The sequence below is a fragment of the Zonotrichia albicollis genome, chromosome 14 (genome assembly GCF_047830755.1).
Source record: "Zonotrichia albicollis isolate bZonAlb1 chromosome 14, bZonAlb1.hap1, whole genome shotgun sequence".
Lineage (NCBI taxonomy): Eukaryota > Metazoa > Chordata > Aves > Passeriformes > Passerellidae > Zonotrichia > Zonotrichia albicollis.
This window is the reverse complement of record NC_133832.1, coordinates 19,225,655-19,244,172: the sequence shown is the minus strand read 5'-3', so window position 1 is coordinate 19,244,172 and position 18,518 is coordinate 19,225,655. Positions and strand designations below refer to the sequence as shown.

Here is an 18,518-nt window from a genome sequence, read left to right as displayed (position 1 = left end):
CATGCATCATTAAACCTTGGACTGATTAAGAGATTATTTTGCATATTATTATTTAATTATAGTAGAAAATCAGAGATGGCACAATATTATTCTGACACGGAAGGCAATAATTTCCTTCACCTTATTATTTTCCTTATATTAATTGCTCCTCTGAAAAAACCCCTCAAGCCAATCCTATCCACTGATTTTGGAGACAGCAGTGCACAGTCTGCACGCTAAGGAAGGCTTAGTGAGTGTCTGCTGGAGCAGTTGAGTCCCAGAAAATGCTCCCAGCAGTTAATCCCATGTTGATGGGGAGCACGAGCTGCTCCCTGCAGCCAAGCTAAGCATTTTGTATTTACATTAATACAGCAACAGGAGCAAAGGTCACACTAATCCCTTCTAAAATAAGATTGCATCAGACTGAGAGTCCTCCCCACAACAAGAGGTGAAATGATACATTTTGATTAGGTGCAGTGCCTCTTGCATGAGACATTTCAATGATGCAGAGCTGGGACGGCCATGTCCACGGCTGGAAAACACTCTGAAGGGAAAGCCAACATCAATTACTTCAGTAAGCAAAAGCAGGTCTGCACCAAGCAAATTAACTGGTGGATTTTTAAGTCTAGACAGCATTTGCACCATAACTACATTGTAAGCATACTAATGACTATTTATTTCTCAGTGCCCGAGGGCAGATGGAAGGAGCCTTTCACAAAGGAGTGAGAGGCAGTTTGGAGGGAAATGGGTGAGCAAGTTCATAATCTGCAGGAATTACAAGCATTGATTACTCAATTCATAGCAAGCAAGTTTCTGTTTGTTAGGACAATAAACAATAAATGTTAAACACCTCAGAGCCAAAGGGGAACAACAGCTCCACTTTACCCAGTCAGAGGAGCTGCCATCCTCCTCCTCCAAAAACTGGGAAAGCTTTCTGACAGAGTCCTGGGCTTTAACAACCAACCCACCATGCAGAACAGAACTGCTCCCTGGCAGAACCTTCCCTGCACTTCGCAGCTTTAGGAGCAGGAGCAGGTCTGCCCAAATGGCAGGAGCTGCTTTTCCCCAGCCTTCCACCTTTACCTCACTAACCAAACAGCAAACAATGCCATAGAATAGAAGCTTTTTAGTTAAACTGCTTTTTTATATCACAACTACAAGTCATTTAGAAATCAGATGTCCCAGTTTTAGAAGAACAACCAGGAGCCCTGGAGCTGCTGGGTGAGAAGAGCTGTGCAATCAGCAGGGAGGGATATCACCTCCAGAGCACTCCAGAAACTCACCCCACTTGGATGTTGGCTTAATTACAGATGTCTTTCAAGATCTCAGAAGTTGGGTTTATTTTTAAAAGAGAGTTGATGATGACAAAATCAGAATGTAATAAACGAGTGTGCTGAAGCAGAGCTGCTGGCAGGGGTGCAAGACAAAGTGCAAATGAGGCAGAGGAGACGAGGAAACACAAAGTGAGGGAGGCACAGGGAGGGAGCAGAGCTGCTGTCACACAACCTGCTGCTGACACAAAAACTCACAGAGATCTTGGGCAAATCCATCCTGGCCTTCCTGACTGCCTGAGCCACTTCCAGAGGGGCCAGAGCTTCCTCACAGCCACCAAAGTGCAAATTCCACCACAGACAGGCAGGAGAAGAAAGAACCAAGTGCCATTTTGCAGCTTTTGCCTCTCTCTGGAGGCTTGCATTAAGGAATTCTAAATGGATTACACAACTTAAGACATTTAAAGCAATCTCCACTTCTGAATTGGTTTAACTACAGCCAGAAATTCTTAAATGCTTTAATTTCTTTAATAAGCAACAGCCCATGAGAGTCATTTGGACTGTTCTTTCATTTTGCCCTTGATACTTGCACTTGAGGGAGAGGAGCAGAGCCTTAAAATGCAAGCCATACAGAAAGCTGCTTAATGGAGATTCCAAATTACAGCTCCAAACTGCAGCTCCAGAACAACCACAGTTCTCTGCAGCATTTATTACACACAGACTGCAACCAAAAGCTCCTCAAAGCCTTCCCAGGCTGGGAGAGCTCACTGAGCCATTGTGCAGAGTGGGAGGCAATGCAGGATCTCAGCCAGGCTCCAAAAGGGTCCCTTGGAGAAATTCCTGCTCAGAGCTACAGCACAGGGAGCACCTGGGAGGTTTCTGCTTTCCACCACTCCTGGGCCAGATTGGGCAAAATCTGCTCCAGCAATTCAAAATGTGCTCTAAAGGTGGAAATGCTGCAATTTAAAATGTGCTCTAAAGGTGGAAATGCTGCAGAAACTCAGGTTTTTTCCTGCTGCACCAAACTATAAAACTTTTGTCTGACAGAAAAACGGCTGCTGCTTATGAGCATGTTTTAAATTGCTGTACTTCAAAGTGACAGTGGCACAGGATGTTTTAAAATATTTCCCCCATCCTAAAATGATGCCATTAAATCACAGTGAAGTACCTGTATAAAATCTCAAAATTAATACTTTATTACAGTATTTGTAATAAAAAGTACACACACATTTGCATTCCCCAGTGTTTCAATTGCTAATGGCCTTTCCAGAGAGATGCCTGCACCATCAGAACCATATGCTTGCAAATTAATGAAATAAATCCCAATGTCCAAGTGAGTGACAAATCAGTGCTGTGATATTGGTATTTTTCAGTTCACTGCACAGCCCTAATTCACCCCCACAAGGCACCTTTCACTTCATTTTACTTTCAACTCCACTTTCAAAGAACTATCAGGTGGCACACCTTGATGTCAGGCAAAGAACTCAGTGTGTTAAGTGCTCAAAGAACCCCTCATTACTGCTGAAAGAGACTAAAAAAATACAGATATTCATATAATGTATATCCCCCTTTCCCAGTTAATCTCAATTTGCTGTGGCTCTGCACGGCCCAGGGGATGCCACTGCTGGCAGACCAAGCAGGAACAGCTACATCTCATTTTGATATTATTTACAGGCAAAATGGTTAAATCACAAACTGGGATGTAAAACTGCTCCTCTTAGTATCTAAACTGAAGTTTCTGTTATAAAACACATGGCTAACTTATTGTAATCATCTTCACTTTGTGTGCCACCTATTTCATTTTTATGATTTCTGAGAGGCTTGACATTCAGGTGAGCCTTAACTTTAAAATATATTTATTTTCTGAGTGATTAAAAGTATACTTTTAACCACACAGCTGTCTAGAAATATCTGACTTGTAAGATAAACCAAGGTACCTCTTGGATTTGTTTGGAAATTTGGCTGAAGCCCAAAAGGGGATGGGAATTTTTCAGGTCTTTAATAAAAAGCTGAGGTTATAAAGTGCTAAGAGCAAATACCATGAAAAGCAGCAAGAGGGATAACAAGTGAAGTGAAGAAGGCAGGAATGTGCCAACAGGAATGGGCCTGGCTCCAAAGGACAGGAGAAAAGGGGAAAAAAGAAAAGAAAGGAAGAAAGAAAATAAGGGAAAAGAAAGAAAGGGGGGAAAAGAAAGAAAGGGGGGAAAAGAAAGAAAACAAAGGGGGAAAAAAGAAAGGGGGGGAAAAAAAGAAAGGGGGGGAAAAAAAGAAAGGGGGGGAAAAAAAGAAAGGGGGGGAAAAAAAGAAAGGGGGGGAAAAAAAGAAAGGGGGGGAAAAAAGAAAGGGGGGAAAAATGAAAGGGGAAAAGGAAATCACTGCCGTCAAACAATGCACTGCATCACAGCCTTGTGAGTTTTGATTGGTTTTCCTTTCACAATCTGCTTCCAGGATAAGAAATGCTTTTCCAATGATCTCTTGATAGTTAATCACTTTGACCTTTGCTTGTATTTTTCAGAATAAAACTGTTTCCTAATTTATTTTTACTTTTCATAAAGCTGCAGGTTGATCTTCCATCTTTAAAAAGATCAACTATTTTATTGTACCTAATATCAGATTATTGAAGATTTTAGTACATGCATGGGGAGTTCATCTAATCCCATTGACCTTTTCATATTAAAATCCAGTTTTATGCTCTATCTGCTCTTTGTTAAAAAATAAAAAAAAAAACAAAATCAGCTGTTGTTCAGATGCTGGTTCTTTATTCTTATATGAAAATTAAGCTGGACAGGATTTTTTTCCTTGACATGGAAGTGAGAATAAGGCAAGACTGCAAAGTTGCAGATCCAAGGGCAGCATTTGGAAGGTTCTGCACACCCAGACCACGAGTCCTGACTAAAAGCTGCCACATCCATCTCCAGCAATGACACTCACCTGCCCAGCTCACATCTCATTTAAAATTCCTGCAGAGATAATATTTGCTGGTAGATTCCTTCCTGTTTGATGAATAACTGATGCCAGCACCACCCTCACATCCAGCCAATTTATTCCAAAAGAGGCTTCCCACAGGAAAAACAAACCCAACTGTCCGTCCCCAAAACCGCTGGTTTATAAACACCAAACAATAAATATTTGGAAGTGCAAATCTCCTCCGTGCAAAGCACCTCAGACTCCTGCACAGGAATAGCTCCAGTGTGGCAGAGCAGATGAACACTGCAATTACCCAACCCCAGCAGCACCACGGGGAGCAGTTGAAGCAACTTGCACAAATCCCATTTATTCTGCCAAAAATCTGCCTTGCTCCAGAAAGCAAAGGAGGGCTGAAAGAGAAGTTTTGGTCATTAAAAACGAACAGCAATTTATGCTCTGCTAGGAGTCAGTGCTGTTTATAGGAAACGCAGCTTTTATCTCACAGAATGAAACAAATTTAACTGCAATAAAATCTTTTTCATATGTGTTCTGAGCATCAGAATTATGAGAGGCTTTGCTCCCATTTATATGCTTTCTGTGTTTAGGATGCTACAGCTTAACTAAACTTTCCTGACTCTTCCAGTTTAATTCCTCAAGTCAACTTACAGAACATCAGAGGCTTTGAATCAAACTGTAAAAATCTCAAAGCTGCAAGGTCAAGTGTCACCCACAGAGGAAAATTCATAAAAGATCATCAAAAGTGCCTGGTAAACCAGAAGACTTTACAAAGAAAAGAAGAAAAAGATGAAAAGTCACCTCGAGAAAAGAATTATCAAGTGGAAGAAAACATTTTTGGAATTTAGATAAGATGCCAAACTGCTACTTGCATAAATAACTTAATTAATATGTTAGTCCACAGAATCACAGAATTGATGGGAAGGACTCACAAGGATCTCTGAGCCCTGCACAGACTCCCCAGAAAGCCCAGAGCAGGACTCAGGCCAGTCCTGCAGCAAAGTGAGGCAGGGACACATTTAACCAACACAAATAAAACACAGGTTATATGCAGGAAAAAAACATGGAAAAGGGCATGCAAAGTTTGAGAAATAACAAAAAAAAAAAGTAAGATGAAGACAGATAAAAAAATGTGAAGGAGTGGAAGTGTGAGGTGAAACCATGGCAGAGCTGGGCTGATGGATGAACTGTCCCAGGTCCTGGGGGACACAGGAGCTCTCAGCAGGCACAGAGTGAGAGCACTGATGGCCTAATTAACGAACATCCAACAGCTAATCACTGCATGGGGAGAGCACTGACTGATAGCACTGCAGGAAGGGAGACAAAAACTGCCAGGAGAAAACCTGGACAGGGCTGCTGGGAATGGGCATCTAACCCCTTCTCACCTCTGCTTTCCTTCATTTTCTTGTGCTCAGCCAGGTATGTATATTTATAATATATATTTATACTTTTATATATAAATAAATAAATAAATTCAATATTTATATATTATAAATATATTTGATATATTTATAATATATAATAAATATATATTATAAATATATTATAAAGATATCTAAATATATATTTATAATATATAATTAAATATATTTATAATATATTTGAATATATATTATGAATATATATTTATATTTATTATATATATAATACATATCTATGCTTATATTTATATTTATGTTTATATTTATACTTATGTTTATTTTTATATTTTCTGATTAAACTGACCAATTAAAAGTTTGTGTTATCTTCATGTACTTCTGCCTGAGCAGAACACCCAGCAATGAGGGTGCCAATGACAGAGCCTGTGCCACATGAGAACGTGGCCAACAGGTGAACTCAGCCACCACAGCCTGCACTGCTGACTGACCAAAAATAATCATTAACTGTGGCCTGTGCAGCACAACTGAACTGCATCTATTCATAGGCAGCCTGGGACTTTTCCAGAATATGCTATTTACTTGTTTAAATAATAAATATGCATATTTATTATATATATTTTTATAGTGTATATATATATATATTTCATGTATTTCATGTATAAATATATATATTTATTTGCATAAATAGCATAGCTGTTTATTTGCTATTCTCTCTCAGGTGAGGAAATGAGGAACTCTGTGTGTGAAGGCTCCTTGCACACTCAGAGCTCACTCCTCAGAGGGGACACCCAACACCAGCCCTGCACTGCTGGCAACTCCTGAGCTGTGGCTTTTCAAGCATCTCACTGCAATTTATTAATAGATTTTATAATACAATTAATAATACATTTAATAAATTTAATAATACAATTTATAATACAATTTATAATACCATTTATAATAATTTATAATACAATCTATAATACAATTTATTAATTGCATTATTTTAATACAATTTAAAATTTTGATACAAATTTTAATACAATTTAGTTTTTTTAAATTTTAATTGTATCATAAATTGTATTATTTTCACAGCCCACTACAGAAGAAGAGGAGTTGCTCCATTACTGTTTTTCCCTTTTTGTCCTCAGCTCAATAAATACCAGACAAGCACAATCCACGTGGATTATCAGTGTTTACAGGTTACATAATCCCAGGATCCCAAATGAAATGCTGGCAGTGTTTCCTGTCAAAGCCAACACCTGCTCCCTTCAGGTGCTGTGCCTGCTGCTCACCTTTGCTCGCACTCTCCACGTGCTGCAGCTCATCTGGGAATTTCAGGATGTCCCTGTAATTCTCCTCACAGATTTCTGCCAGGAAGTGCAACAGGGTGGTTTTCTGGTCTGATGATTTTGTATCTCGAATCTAAAATGTAGACACAAGAGAAAACAAAAAAAAATTCTTAAATGTTTCAATAAAGTGAATATTGCAGACTTCAACTCATTAGCAAAAAGTTGCCTATGCAATTGCCTGAAAATAAACAGATTATGTTAAAAATGAATTTTCTTGAATTTTCCGTAATTCAGGACTAGAAGGAATCTACCCTATGATGTATTTTAAGAAATAATGATTAATTTTGATGAGAACAAGATCTGAGATAAAGTTCTGAGATTTCAGCATTGCCAGTTCAGAATCCCCCAGATAAAAAATTGCTGTGTACAGAGATTAAACAGAACTGAAATTAGAGCATTCCTTCAATGCCATAAAGGCCAAATCTCTGCAGGAATCCCTGAAATTCTGCATAGCTGGACACCATGCTAACAGTCAGAATTTGCATTCTGACCAGTCAAACTGAAGTAACTCCTTGTTGTAAATCCACAATTCTTTCTAGGAGCAAGATCTAAACCATGCTGTGTTAGGCTAAAGACTTGGAGACCAATTCTATAGAGAAACACAAAATAAATGCTCCCTGCCTTAGAGAACACAGAATAACAGAACAGCGAGGCAATCCTGACAGCAGCTGAAGGAAATGCAATGCAGCCAGCTGCATTTATGAAAAGCTGCAGAAAAACTCTGCACAATGAGAATTAACAGGTAAATGAATATTTTTGCAGTTCTTTTGACTGTAGAAGCATTTTTAGTGGCCTGAAACAAATCCGTATTCTTGGAAGTTATAAAACTCTGTTCTCCATTAGCCTGAGTGCTGAAATGAGGTTTTCAGTTAAAAAAATAAAAATCTGAACTAATTGTTAGAATATAGGAGCAGTGGCACTTTCCAATACCCTTATGGCTCAATCCCATGGCACAGTGCACACGTGACAAAGGAACATCATCAACTCTAGAGAATGAGACAACAAATTTAAGACCAAATTCCTGAGTTTGCCCATTTTAGTGCAGATGTGAAGGAGGAGTTGTGAGTTGATGGAAGATCCAGCAGGAGCAGAGATTTATCCACAAAGGCAAGACAGAGTAGGTGCAAGGAAGAGTCTGAGAGGAGCACACTTCACGTGACAGAGAATTTGTAATACATCTGGAAAGAATTGTTTTAACAGCATTTTGCTCATCTAGTACAGTTCTTACACAGAAGTAAGCTACAACATGCACAACAAATGAAATAAAGGATTTATTTAAGAAGAATACATAAATGCTTGTGTAAAATCTCCTATTTGTTTTCTCATTCTCTAAATCACTTGAAGTTCTAATTCTATAATCCTCATGACAGGCTTGCCATCGATGTTCAATTTAATAGAGGCCTTTCAGCTTTAAGGATTACCCTGTTAGGAATAAATGAGTGCAGTGGAAAAACAGGCTTTTAAAAATATAAGGTATTTAGGCAATTAAGAAAGCAATTTAATTCATACCAATTCAGCGATTAAAGACTAAACAATGCTCAGTAATGGTATGCAGTTAAAGGGCTTTCATGTGTTACATACACACAAGTTCTCCTGACTTGAAAAAAATAATAGATTTACTGGCTCAACATCTGCATGGGAAAAAGAAATTGCATTTCAATTTGTCTGTGAACAACAGTAGTGGGATTTGCAGTCTTTGATCTCTCTGACATCATCGAGTGGATAAAGCACTTTTTTTCTAAATGGACAAAATTATTTTGCTTTCAAATTACAACAGGAACATGTTTTGCCACCAAGAGCAACATCACAATAAGAGTCAGCATTAGCACCTTGTAGTACAGGTAAACATCTAAATAAATATATAAATATTTTTATTTAGAACTTGAATAAATATATAAATTATTTATTTAGAACTTTAACAAATGTATCAAATTTATTTCTTTGGCTCAATCATAAAAAAGTCTCTGCTATGTTAATCTTTACTTTAAACACAATGGATGCAAATAGGTCTGCTTGATATTTACAATCAATATCTGTACTGTAAAAATCAAGTCCTGAGCCCACTCATATAATGAAACTTAAGATAAGTGCTGTATTAGAATATGAATCCAAAAACACACCACAACAGTGCTGTTTGAGTGTAGTTTAGCATATAATATTTAAATATAAAAATTGAAATGAAAGGTAGGAACTGGACAGGAGGCAGCTTGGTTGTGTCTGTATCACACCCTGTACTTTTATTCAATATACACTCATATTCAATATACACTCATCTTCAATAACACACCCATTATTTTAAATTTTTACAATAAATGCAATACTTTTTACATTCAGCTTTTTCCTTGCAGTAATTTTGCCCAACAGATGTAACATTCCTTGGCTTGTAAAGAACCCAATGGCTTAGCCTGATTTCTGCTGCTCTACACACTCCAGCCAAGTGGATGAAAAGCAAAAAGAGCCATTTAAGTTGTGCTTACCAGACCAGGGGCTGGACTTTGATGAACCTCGTGGGTCCTTTCCAACTCAGGATATTCTACCATTCTATGATTCAGGATAAATTTTTAACACTGTGGTGTTCAAATTTTAAAATACAGGTTTGGAGTCTAGGGCCTTTCCTTGCCCGGGAGATGGAATTTGGAAATAACACATTCAGTTTAAAAATAAATGAAATAAATTGCCAGATCAGTGGGGGCTACAGGAGGCAGCTCCAGCTGAATGCTGCAGCATCAATTTGAGGGTCAACACCATGAGACCCAGGGCCTGGGGAAGGATCAAAGGCCAAGGGGCACAGAGCACAGCACAACCACTCAAATATGAGTTGCACAGTAAGAGGTTTAATTCTGTAAGCCAGGAAAACACCACCAGAACAAAACTGTAAACATTTATTTAACCCATGCCAAACACACATAACCACTGCCAGGATGGGCTTGGGTTCTCCCAGGTGTGAGGGTTAAACGTGGCAGCCAATGCAAGGAAAAATTTATGTAGGAGCCATCACTGGAGTGACACTTTATTATAGCTATAAAAAGGCTCTCTATTGATTTTTATGAGATTATAGACCTTCTCCTACCCTAGAAATCTTTCCCCCCTTGCCAGAACAAGGGCTGCTGGACAATAAATGTCCCCTCATCAGTAATGCTCAGCCTGGATAAACAGCTTGTCTTGTTCTATTTGCACCTTGAACAAAGAGCATCACAGCAGCACTTAACAGATGAACACACATTGATCCAGCCAGAGCACTGCAAAGGCTTCAGGGAAACTGAGCTCCTGGTCCTCACTTGAACTCTGCCCCACAGCTGTACCTGCACATCCCTGAAACAAACCTCCTTCCTTTCAGCTCCATTCCTATGGAGCAGAACCTGGGAGCTCCTGAGGGGGCTCAAAAAGCAGCTGGACCCTCTGGACATACTAAACAAACACAGCAAACTTGAGTGAATTCCTGCAGCAGCCACCCTCAGCCTGAGCACTTCTGCTGCTGTATTTCTATTGCTGCATTTTTGCTGCTGCATTTCCATTGCTGTATTTCTGTTTTCACAGAGCATTCCAAGCTCAGGCACTGAAGATGCTCTGCTGCAGGCTCAGGAGTAGCTGCTCTCCCTGGCCAACATCTCAGGAATTCTGATGTTGATGTCTCTCATTTGAACAACATTAAGTTCTCTGCCTTCTGCCAAGGGTTGTTTACAGATCATTTCTATCTTCAATAACATCATACACTGCAATATAACATCCAGAGAGATAATCTGTTTTTAAGGATTTGCAATTACTCCTCAGTCATTAGCCTTCTAGCTCAGGCCAGACAAGTGGGAATGGTGGTTTTTTGTATTTTCTTTACCATGTTTTAATAAAAGCTTTAGCAAAGCAGATCTGTGTATGAAATGACCAGCTCTGTTGTAAAATCATTTATTTTCCAAAACCAAACGTTTATCCCAGATCAATACTTGCCTTTTTTCTCCTCTTTTTTTTTTCAGTCTGCATAATGTAAGCACTGCATCCAGTAAACAGACAATTAATTTTAAGATTGTTCAAGAAACAAGCAAAAAGAAAAAAATCAATACAAAACTCTGGTTGTATTGAAAAGTGAATTCATCACATTATGACCCCTCACCATGAAGTGTGTGTATTCTGCACACAGAAATGTGTACACGGACACCTTGCTGACAGCTGGCTCAAAAAAATAATAAAAATCTCTTTTCATGGGCAGAAAGTTCCACTGAGTGACAGCCACTGGTCTGAAAAGGGAGTTGTTATAGCTATATAGTTATGTATATAATATGTATAATATGTATAGTTAATATAATATGTATAGTTATGTATAGTTAATATAATATATATAGTTAATATAATATATATAGTTAATATAATATGTATAGTTATGTATAGTTAATATAATATGTATAGTTATGTATAGTTAATATAATATATATAGTTAATATAATATATATAGTTAATATAATATGTATAGTTATGTATAGTTAATATAATATGTATAGTTAATATAATATATATAGTTAATATAATATATATAGTTATGTATAGTTAATATAATATGTATAGTTAATATAATATATATAGTTAATATAATATATATAGTTATGTATAGTTAATATAATATATATAGTTATGTATAGTTAATATAATATATATAGTTATATATAGTTAATATAATATATATAGTTATGTATAGTTAATATAATATATATAGATAGTTCATATAACTATGAAAGGAGTTATTATGAAATGCAAAATAAAGGCTCCCAAACTCTGCTAGACAAGCCTGAAGGCTGGCATACATTCCTTAGGAGCAAAAAATAAAGACACCTTCAAATTCCCCAAGGAATGCTGGGGCTGCTGACTGTATTTCCTGCCCATGATTAAACTCAGGGCACAGTCAGTAAATTTCCCTGTGATGATTTCCCAGCTTTGTCCCTGGGCCTGTGCTGGTGCCAGGAGCTGCCCCGTGCCGCACTGACCTTGCAGAGGAAGCTGATGTTGAAGCCCAGGGACTGCGCGTTCCTGGAGCCAGAGTTCATGTAGTTGCCCAGGAACAGCACCAGCTCCAGCAGCTTGCTGAAGCTCTCGCTCTTCTTGAGCTCCTCGCAGGCCAGGGTGACAGCCATGATGTCGGGCTTGATGTTGTTGACGTGCTCCTCGAACATGAGCCGGAACAGGATCCCGTTGAGCCGCGCGCGCAGCATCTTCACCGAGCTCATCTGCAAAACACACCCAGCTCTGCCTGAGAGGGCAGCTCAAATCATCCACAGCTCAAAATGCTCAAATCCTCACTGTTAGAAAGCAGCACTGTCACTGACATGTTTTCTAAAAAATCCTTTCCTTAGGGTTTTTCCTCCTGAGAAGCTGAGAGGCTCAGGAACAAAATGCAAACAATGGTTATCTGCTGCTGTGGGATGCAACAGGTGCATCTGGGATTGGGCTCATGGGGTTGTTTCTAATTAATGGCCAATCACAGTCAGCTGGCTCAGACAGAGAGCTGAGCCACAAACCTTTGTTATCATCCTTTCCTATTCTATTCTTAGCCAGCCTTCTGATGAAATCCTTTCTTCTATTCTTTTAGTATAGTTTTAATATAACATATATCATAAAATAATAAATCAAGCCTTGTCAAACATGGAGTCAGATCTTCATGCTCAGACCCCAGTGAACACGATCACACAGCACCAGCCAGCAAGCCAAGAGCTTTTCTCTGTGTGTTTGCACTGCCTGCCTTGTGTTTCCAGCACCCCAGGATCCCTCTGTGCACCTCCCTCTGTGTTTCAGACACTTGGCAAAGCAGAGCACAGCACTCATCCCTTCCTGCTCTGGTAAAAATATGGGAGTTTATAAATCCTGACAGGGAGGTTACAATCCTGATGTTGTAACACAGCAGATACTGACAATAATCTACAATGCTGACTCGTTAATTTGAATCCCCAAGACCAAATTCACCAGCCCAGGTCACAAAAGATCTTTCATATTTTGCAAGAATTATCAGAGTTATTTCCTCCCACTTAGCACACCATAATCCACAAGAGAAATTTAAATTAAGGAAAAAAGATGTACTGAGCATTGTTAAACCACTTGAAAATTTTAATTTAATTGCAAGAATGGTTATGTTCCAAATCATGTTCCAAATCTAGCTCATCGTCCTTAGTAGAATATGGAAAGATTTCTTCCCCAATGTATTCACCATCGGGGTGTTCCTGAAGCCCATGGCAAGAAAAGCTTTGCTATGTGACAAATCACAGATCTGGACTGGCCAAACAGGAAGATTTTGATGTTCTCCTGTTTCTGTTGGACAAAATTTGGCCATGGTCCTTAGAAGAACTATGATTTTTCTACCAGTGCTATCTCCCAGCAGCCAGCAGAAACAGCAGCAATAACTTTCACAGGAAGGACTTGAGTGGCCTGAATAATAATGAATTCATTCTAAAATGAACATAAACATGAAGGCTCCAGATGGTCTCAAACAATTCCTATGATCAGGCTGGAACAAGGAAAAGGAAAGGATCAGAAAAGAAGCATCTCAGCAGAACTAGTGATCTTTTTTTATAAATCTCCATTGTCACAAATTTCTCTCTGAGCCTCTATAAGCCAAAATCATTGAAAGTCTTGAAACATTATTCTTCTAATCATCCTGTATTTCAGAAATATCATACTGAAAACATCTGCCTTGAAAGGATCTACTTACGCTAATCTGCAGTAGATGGAAATTAAAATTAATCACATAATTTGCTTTAACTTTTGTAGAACAATCTCCAATTGCTGTTTTTACTCAAAATGGCACAGAAAAAAAAATTGTTCAAAGCTTTAGATCTCAAAACCCGAGTGCAACAAAGTACAAGCCCACAGGAGAGTGTGACATAAACATTGGTGAAGAATAATCCTCAAACTTGAGAGCAGTGTCCTTTCCTCTTTAATCCTGTGTAGTGCCATGGAACACTGATCATTTATTGGCTTCTGACCACCAACCCAGCAGAAAGTTTTAAAATATTATGTAGGTCAGGGAATGGAATTAAAACTATCTTGGTAATTTCCTAAGAGCTGTTTTCATGTGGGTTTTTCCTTAAAACCCAGAACAGTTTTACACAGATCATGTCCTTTAGGTATCAGCAGAAGATGGCCATAAATGATATTTTAGTTCCTCCTGCCTCACCCTGTTCTGATTCCCCCTTTTTGGGCCTGTTTCTAAATCCATGTGCTCAGTGGCAGAGAAAAGAGTGATCACATACTGAATTTGGAGGAATCTTCTAGAATTAGGTAAGGAGCAAAGCCTACATTCATCACTTGGAAAGGTCAAACTCTTAAAGGCTCTAAATAAAATTAATGTTAAAGGCATATATATACCTGTATATATAAATATAAGAAATGAAATATTCCAACAGGTGCATGGAACAGCAAGCACTGGCTCCCCCTACAAACAGTTAAAGAGGCAAGAAAACCAAGAAAATGGATATTTCTTTTCCAGCTGACTGTCACTGATGGGCTGCATGTCATTATTTCCCCTTCTGGGCTCTCATAAAGGTCTTGTCTGAACTCTCCACCTAATCAAGTTCTTTATTCAGTTCTTTATGCTTTATTATCATCATTCAATTCTCAAGCCCTGTATTAAAACGAGGATCAAAGGCTACTGGAGAAAGGCAAAAAGCACAATTAAATTTGCCTCACTTCCTAAGAAAAAGCTGACATTCCTCTAATAAAAATTTGTCAACTTACTAAGACAACTTAGGCAACTTTAATATACCATAGGTAAGAGGCTTTTTTTTTTCCCCTGGAAACATTCTAGGAAGATTAATTCTGCAGCAGCTCACAAAATTACAATGAGGCCAAACAAGCAGCCAATAAATTCAATTTAAAGGACTGAATGGCTCCAAACCAATGGAGGTGCAATAAACTTGCACAATTCTCAGTTCACTTTGTCTGCCCCCCAGCCAGGACTGGTTACTCAGGAAAAAAGGGTCACAGAAAATGCAAGTTTATACAAGTCCCCAGTCAAATTTATGCTTTTGTAACACTAAAAACGTTCAACTGGCACTGAAGTGGAAATGCAGCTCCTCACTGAGCTGCAGCTGTTCCCATATCATAACAAATGAACTCTTGAAGGTTTAGGTGCAGAACTCAGGTAACATCCTGCTCACCTGAGTCCAAGTTACACAGTTAATCCAGTTCATTTTTCTAATTTTCTTCCTATTTTTATTTTTTCCTATTTTTTAAAATTTATAATTTTAATTCTTTTTCTATTTTTCCTGCTCTACTTCAACATCAACGCAAACTTTCCTTTAGAGGAACTTGTGGTGCCTTTTTTGATCCCAGGATATAACTTCAAAAAGTTCCAATAGCTAATTAGAATATATAATTGGTTTTAACATTCATCTAAATGAAAATGCAGCTCTAATTTTCATTTACATATCAGCTGAATATTAAGTTAATCGGTTCCTTCAAATAAGTTAATCTTTTACTAAGTATGGCTTTTCTACACAAATTTTAAGCAACTTATTCCAACCTTTATTAAATTTGATGGGCAAAGTGATTATCCAATTAACATATCTTAATAATTAACACACCTAAAGCTACATAAAAATAAGGGGACACACTTTAAATATTATTTAAGGTATTCTGTCTTCTATTCCTAAAGCCAAGGTTAAGATTATTACTAATGAAAAACTCCAAAATTATTTTGACACATTGGTAAAAAGAACTTCAGCCAAGACTTGAGGTTCAGCAGCATTTCTTGCACTTTAAGGGACAGTTGCAGGATATCATAATCAGAAAGAAATTCTGCATTTTAGCACCAGTGATGAGTTCGAGGCCTCCAGAAATCAGACAGAAGCAGGACCCATAAGGCAAAGTGCTGCTTTTTATGAAAGCAGATGGTAAAGCTGAATAAGCAAACAAGCTTCAGGAAACTTGGTTCCTTCATAAGGCAAACAGCACCATTTGGAGATGTTTGATTAAGCAGTTTTTGCTAATTAACGTTGCATTAAATACTTGGAAACTCTCTCAACTTGCTCTAGTCAGTGTTTCCTCAGAAATCATGGAACAGTGACTGTGGCCACACTGGGACTGCTGGGAATAAAGGGATTTTTCTGGTTTTGTTCAATATCCAGAGCCAGGCCAGCTCCAACCAGCAGGAATCCTGACCTGGAGGACCCCAGACATGGAAAGCAGGATTCTCACCCAGAAACAGCAGCTGAGACAGGGATGGGGATGTCAGCATCCATCCTCACCCAGAAACAGCAGCTGAGACAGGGCAGGGGATGTTTGTAAAGGAAATTTTACAATTTCAGCAGGAGGGAGAGAGTCAGGGCAGGGGATGATCCAAGTTAAAAGTTCAGGGTGAAACACTGAGGAATTTACAAAAGTAAAACACTGCAATGTCTACACAGCCCTTTCCATCAAGGTCATGATGATGCACAATTTTCCAATTTCTTGGCTGATTTTAAGCAGGAAACTGAACAGAATTCCCAAACATCAGAGGCTTCCTTTGTCCTAACACCTCCAGCTCGCCTGCTCCCATTGAGCACTTCCCTCCAACACACTCCACAGAACTGCACAAAACTCAAGGAGTTCCTCACTTTATCTGACAATATCTAGGTAGAGAGGAATATATCCATAAATAGATGTATATATAAAATAATCTATAATATATGTATATATTACAATACAAATATTCAAAGAGATAAGTTTTGGTCTGTCTAAAGACATAATACACATGTTTATATTTTAAATACAAATGCATGCTATTATTGCTTCTAAGAAAGCAGCAAATATGTATTTATAGAGATTTTTAGATTGTTACTGATCAATAAATGGCAATGTTTTACTTCTTGTAGTAAGGCTAACTAATGTATCCCACTTCTAATAAAATTCCTCATCCTTGTTTGGAAATAGAAGATGTTTTGAACTTTATGCTATTTATTAAAAGAAAAGGAAATCAATAGGCTAAAGTTTTTCAAAAGAAGCCACTGATATCTTTCATTTCCTAAATCCTCTCCAAAAATCTCATTAGGACAAATCATATTCTGTTCCTTCCCCAACTGAAAAATAATTAAAAAAAAAAAAAAACACTCAAAAGCCACTTCTGCAGCCAAATTATGCTCAAATCAGAGCTTTTTAGTAAAAAAAGTCTTCTAAGAGGCCTCTATTTCTGTTTTAATGCATTTTAATGTACATAATGCCTTAAAAATCCAGCAAGAGCAAGCGCAGCTCCTGCGGGGCTGGGGATAAACCCTGAGCACGTTCCAGAGCTCTCAGCATCGTTTTAATCTGCTGGGCTGAGAGGGGAAGGGAGAGCAGGAGCTCGTTTGCCTGAGGATCCTGAGGCCCTTGGAAAGGCAGGAGCACAGAGAGATCCCAAGGGGGGCACAGAAATCAGGGCCCCACCCTCACCCCCAGCACGGGTTAAAGAATTCCCAAAAATACTGGAATTCCCAAAAACGCTGGAATTGCCAAAAACGCTGGAATTCCTGAAAACGCTGGAATTCCCGAAAATGCTGGAATTCCCGAAAACGCTGGAAATTCCCGAAAACGCTGGAAATTCCAGAAAACGCTGGAATTCCCAGAAAACGCTGGAATTCCCGAAAACGCTGGAATTCCCGAAAACACTGGAATTCCCAAAAACGCTGGAATTCCCGAAAACGCTGGAATTCCCGAAAACGCTGGAATTCCCGAAAACGCTGGAATTCCCAAAAACGCTGGGAATTTCCGAAAACGCTGGAATTCCCAAAAACGCTGGAATTCCCAAAAACGCTGGGAATTTCCGAAAACGCTGGAATTCCCGAAAACGCTGGAATTCCTGAAAACGCTGGAATTCCCAAAAACGCTGGAATTCCCAAAAACGCGGGAATTCCCAAAAACGCTGGAATTCCCAAAAACTCTGGAATTCCCAAAAATGCCGGAATTCCCTCCCAGAGGGGCCCCAGCCATTCTGGCAGCCCCGCTCCTGGACAGATCCAGGGACTGAGAGGAGCAGTGTCCACCACATCTGTATCTTGCAGATATTAATGTACCAAAATACAGATATGCTAAGTATTCAAGATACTTATGACTGAATAATAATTTATTTTAATAAATACTCAGTAAAAGTGTAGATTTGCATTTAATATATAATATTTTTAAAACAATGCATTAAAATATTGCATTTTTAAAAGTGCAAATTGCATGAGAGGAGCAGAACACAAGGTACAGTTTCAGTTCTGGTATAAATTCACATCTCTCCTTGAGCCATCCTGCAAGGCTGGGTGGTATAAATACTGATGTTCGATATGTGTATGCATAAATACACAGAAAATATGGATATATATACATATAAAATATGGATATATTAACTCTTTCAGCTGCTTACAGGTTTTGATACAAAACAAATCTATCAGAGTTGTCAAGGCCAAGGGGTAACTGGGTCTTCTGCGGGCTCCTGGAATTTGTCTGCTTGGAGGCAGAGGGTCCTCCAGAACTGCTCAATAAACATTCAACAAATAACATTCAGACAAATGATTTGCTCTGGCACCTGAGTGCCTGTTGTTTTTAAGGCTATACTGTAATTTCTTCCAGAAAAACACCCAGAATGAGAGGGGTTCACATTGGAAATGACCCTAAGGATGATCACAGCCCTGCCCAGGCTGGCCCAATACATACTGAAGAGA

The 18,518-nt window shown here is 38.6% G+C and overlaps 1 protein-coding gene across 4 annotated transcripts in view; it reads right to left on the bottom strand.

The window, feature by feature from the left end:
- The window catches only part of DIAPH2 (diaphanous related formin 2), a 168,826-nt gene that overhangs the window by 89,015 nt on the left and 61,293 nt on the right, over window positions 1–18,518 (bottom strand). For all 4 annotated transcript variants that reach the window (XM_074551318.1, XM_074551319.1, XM_074551320.1 and 1 more), the window contains 2 exons: window positions 11,853–12,092; window positions 6,826–6,955 (listed from right to left, as the gene is read on the bottom strand). In XM_074551318.1, coding sequence (XP_074407419.1) covers window positions 6,826–6,955; window positions 11,853–12,092 — 370 coding nt within the window. The remainder of the gene's footprint in view (window positions 1–6,825; window positions 6,956–11,852; window positions 12,093–18,518) is intronic.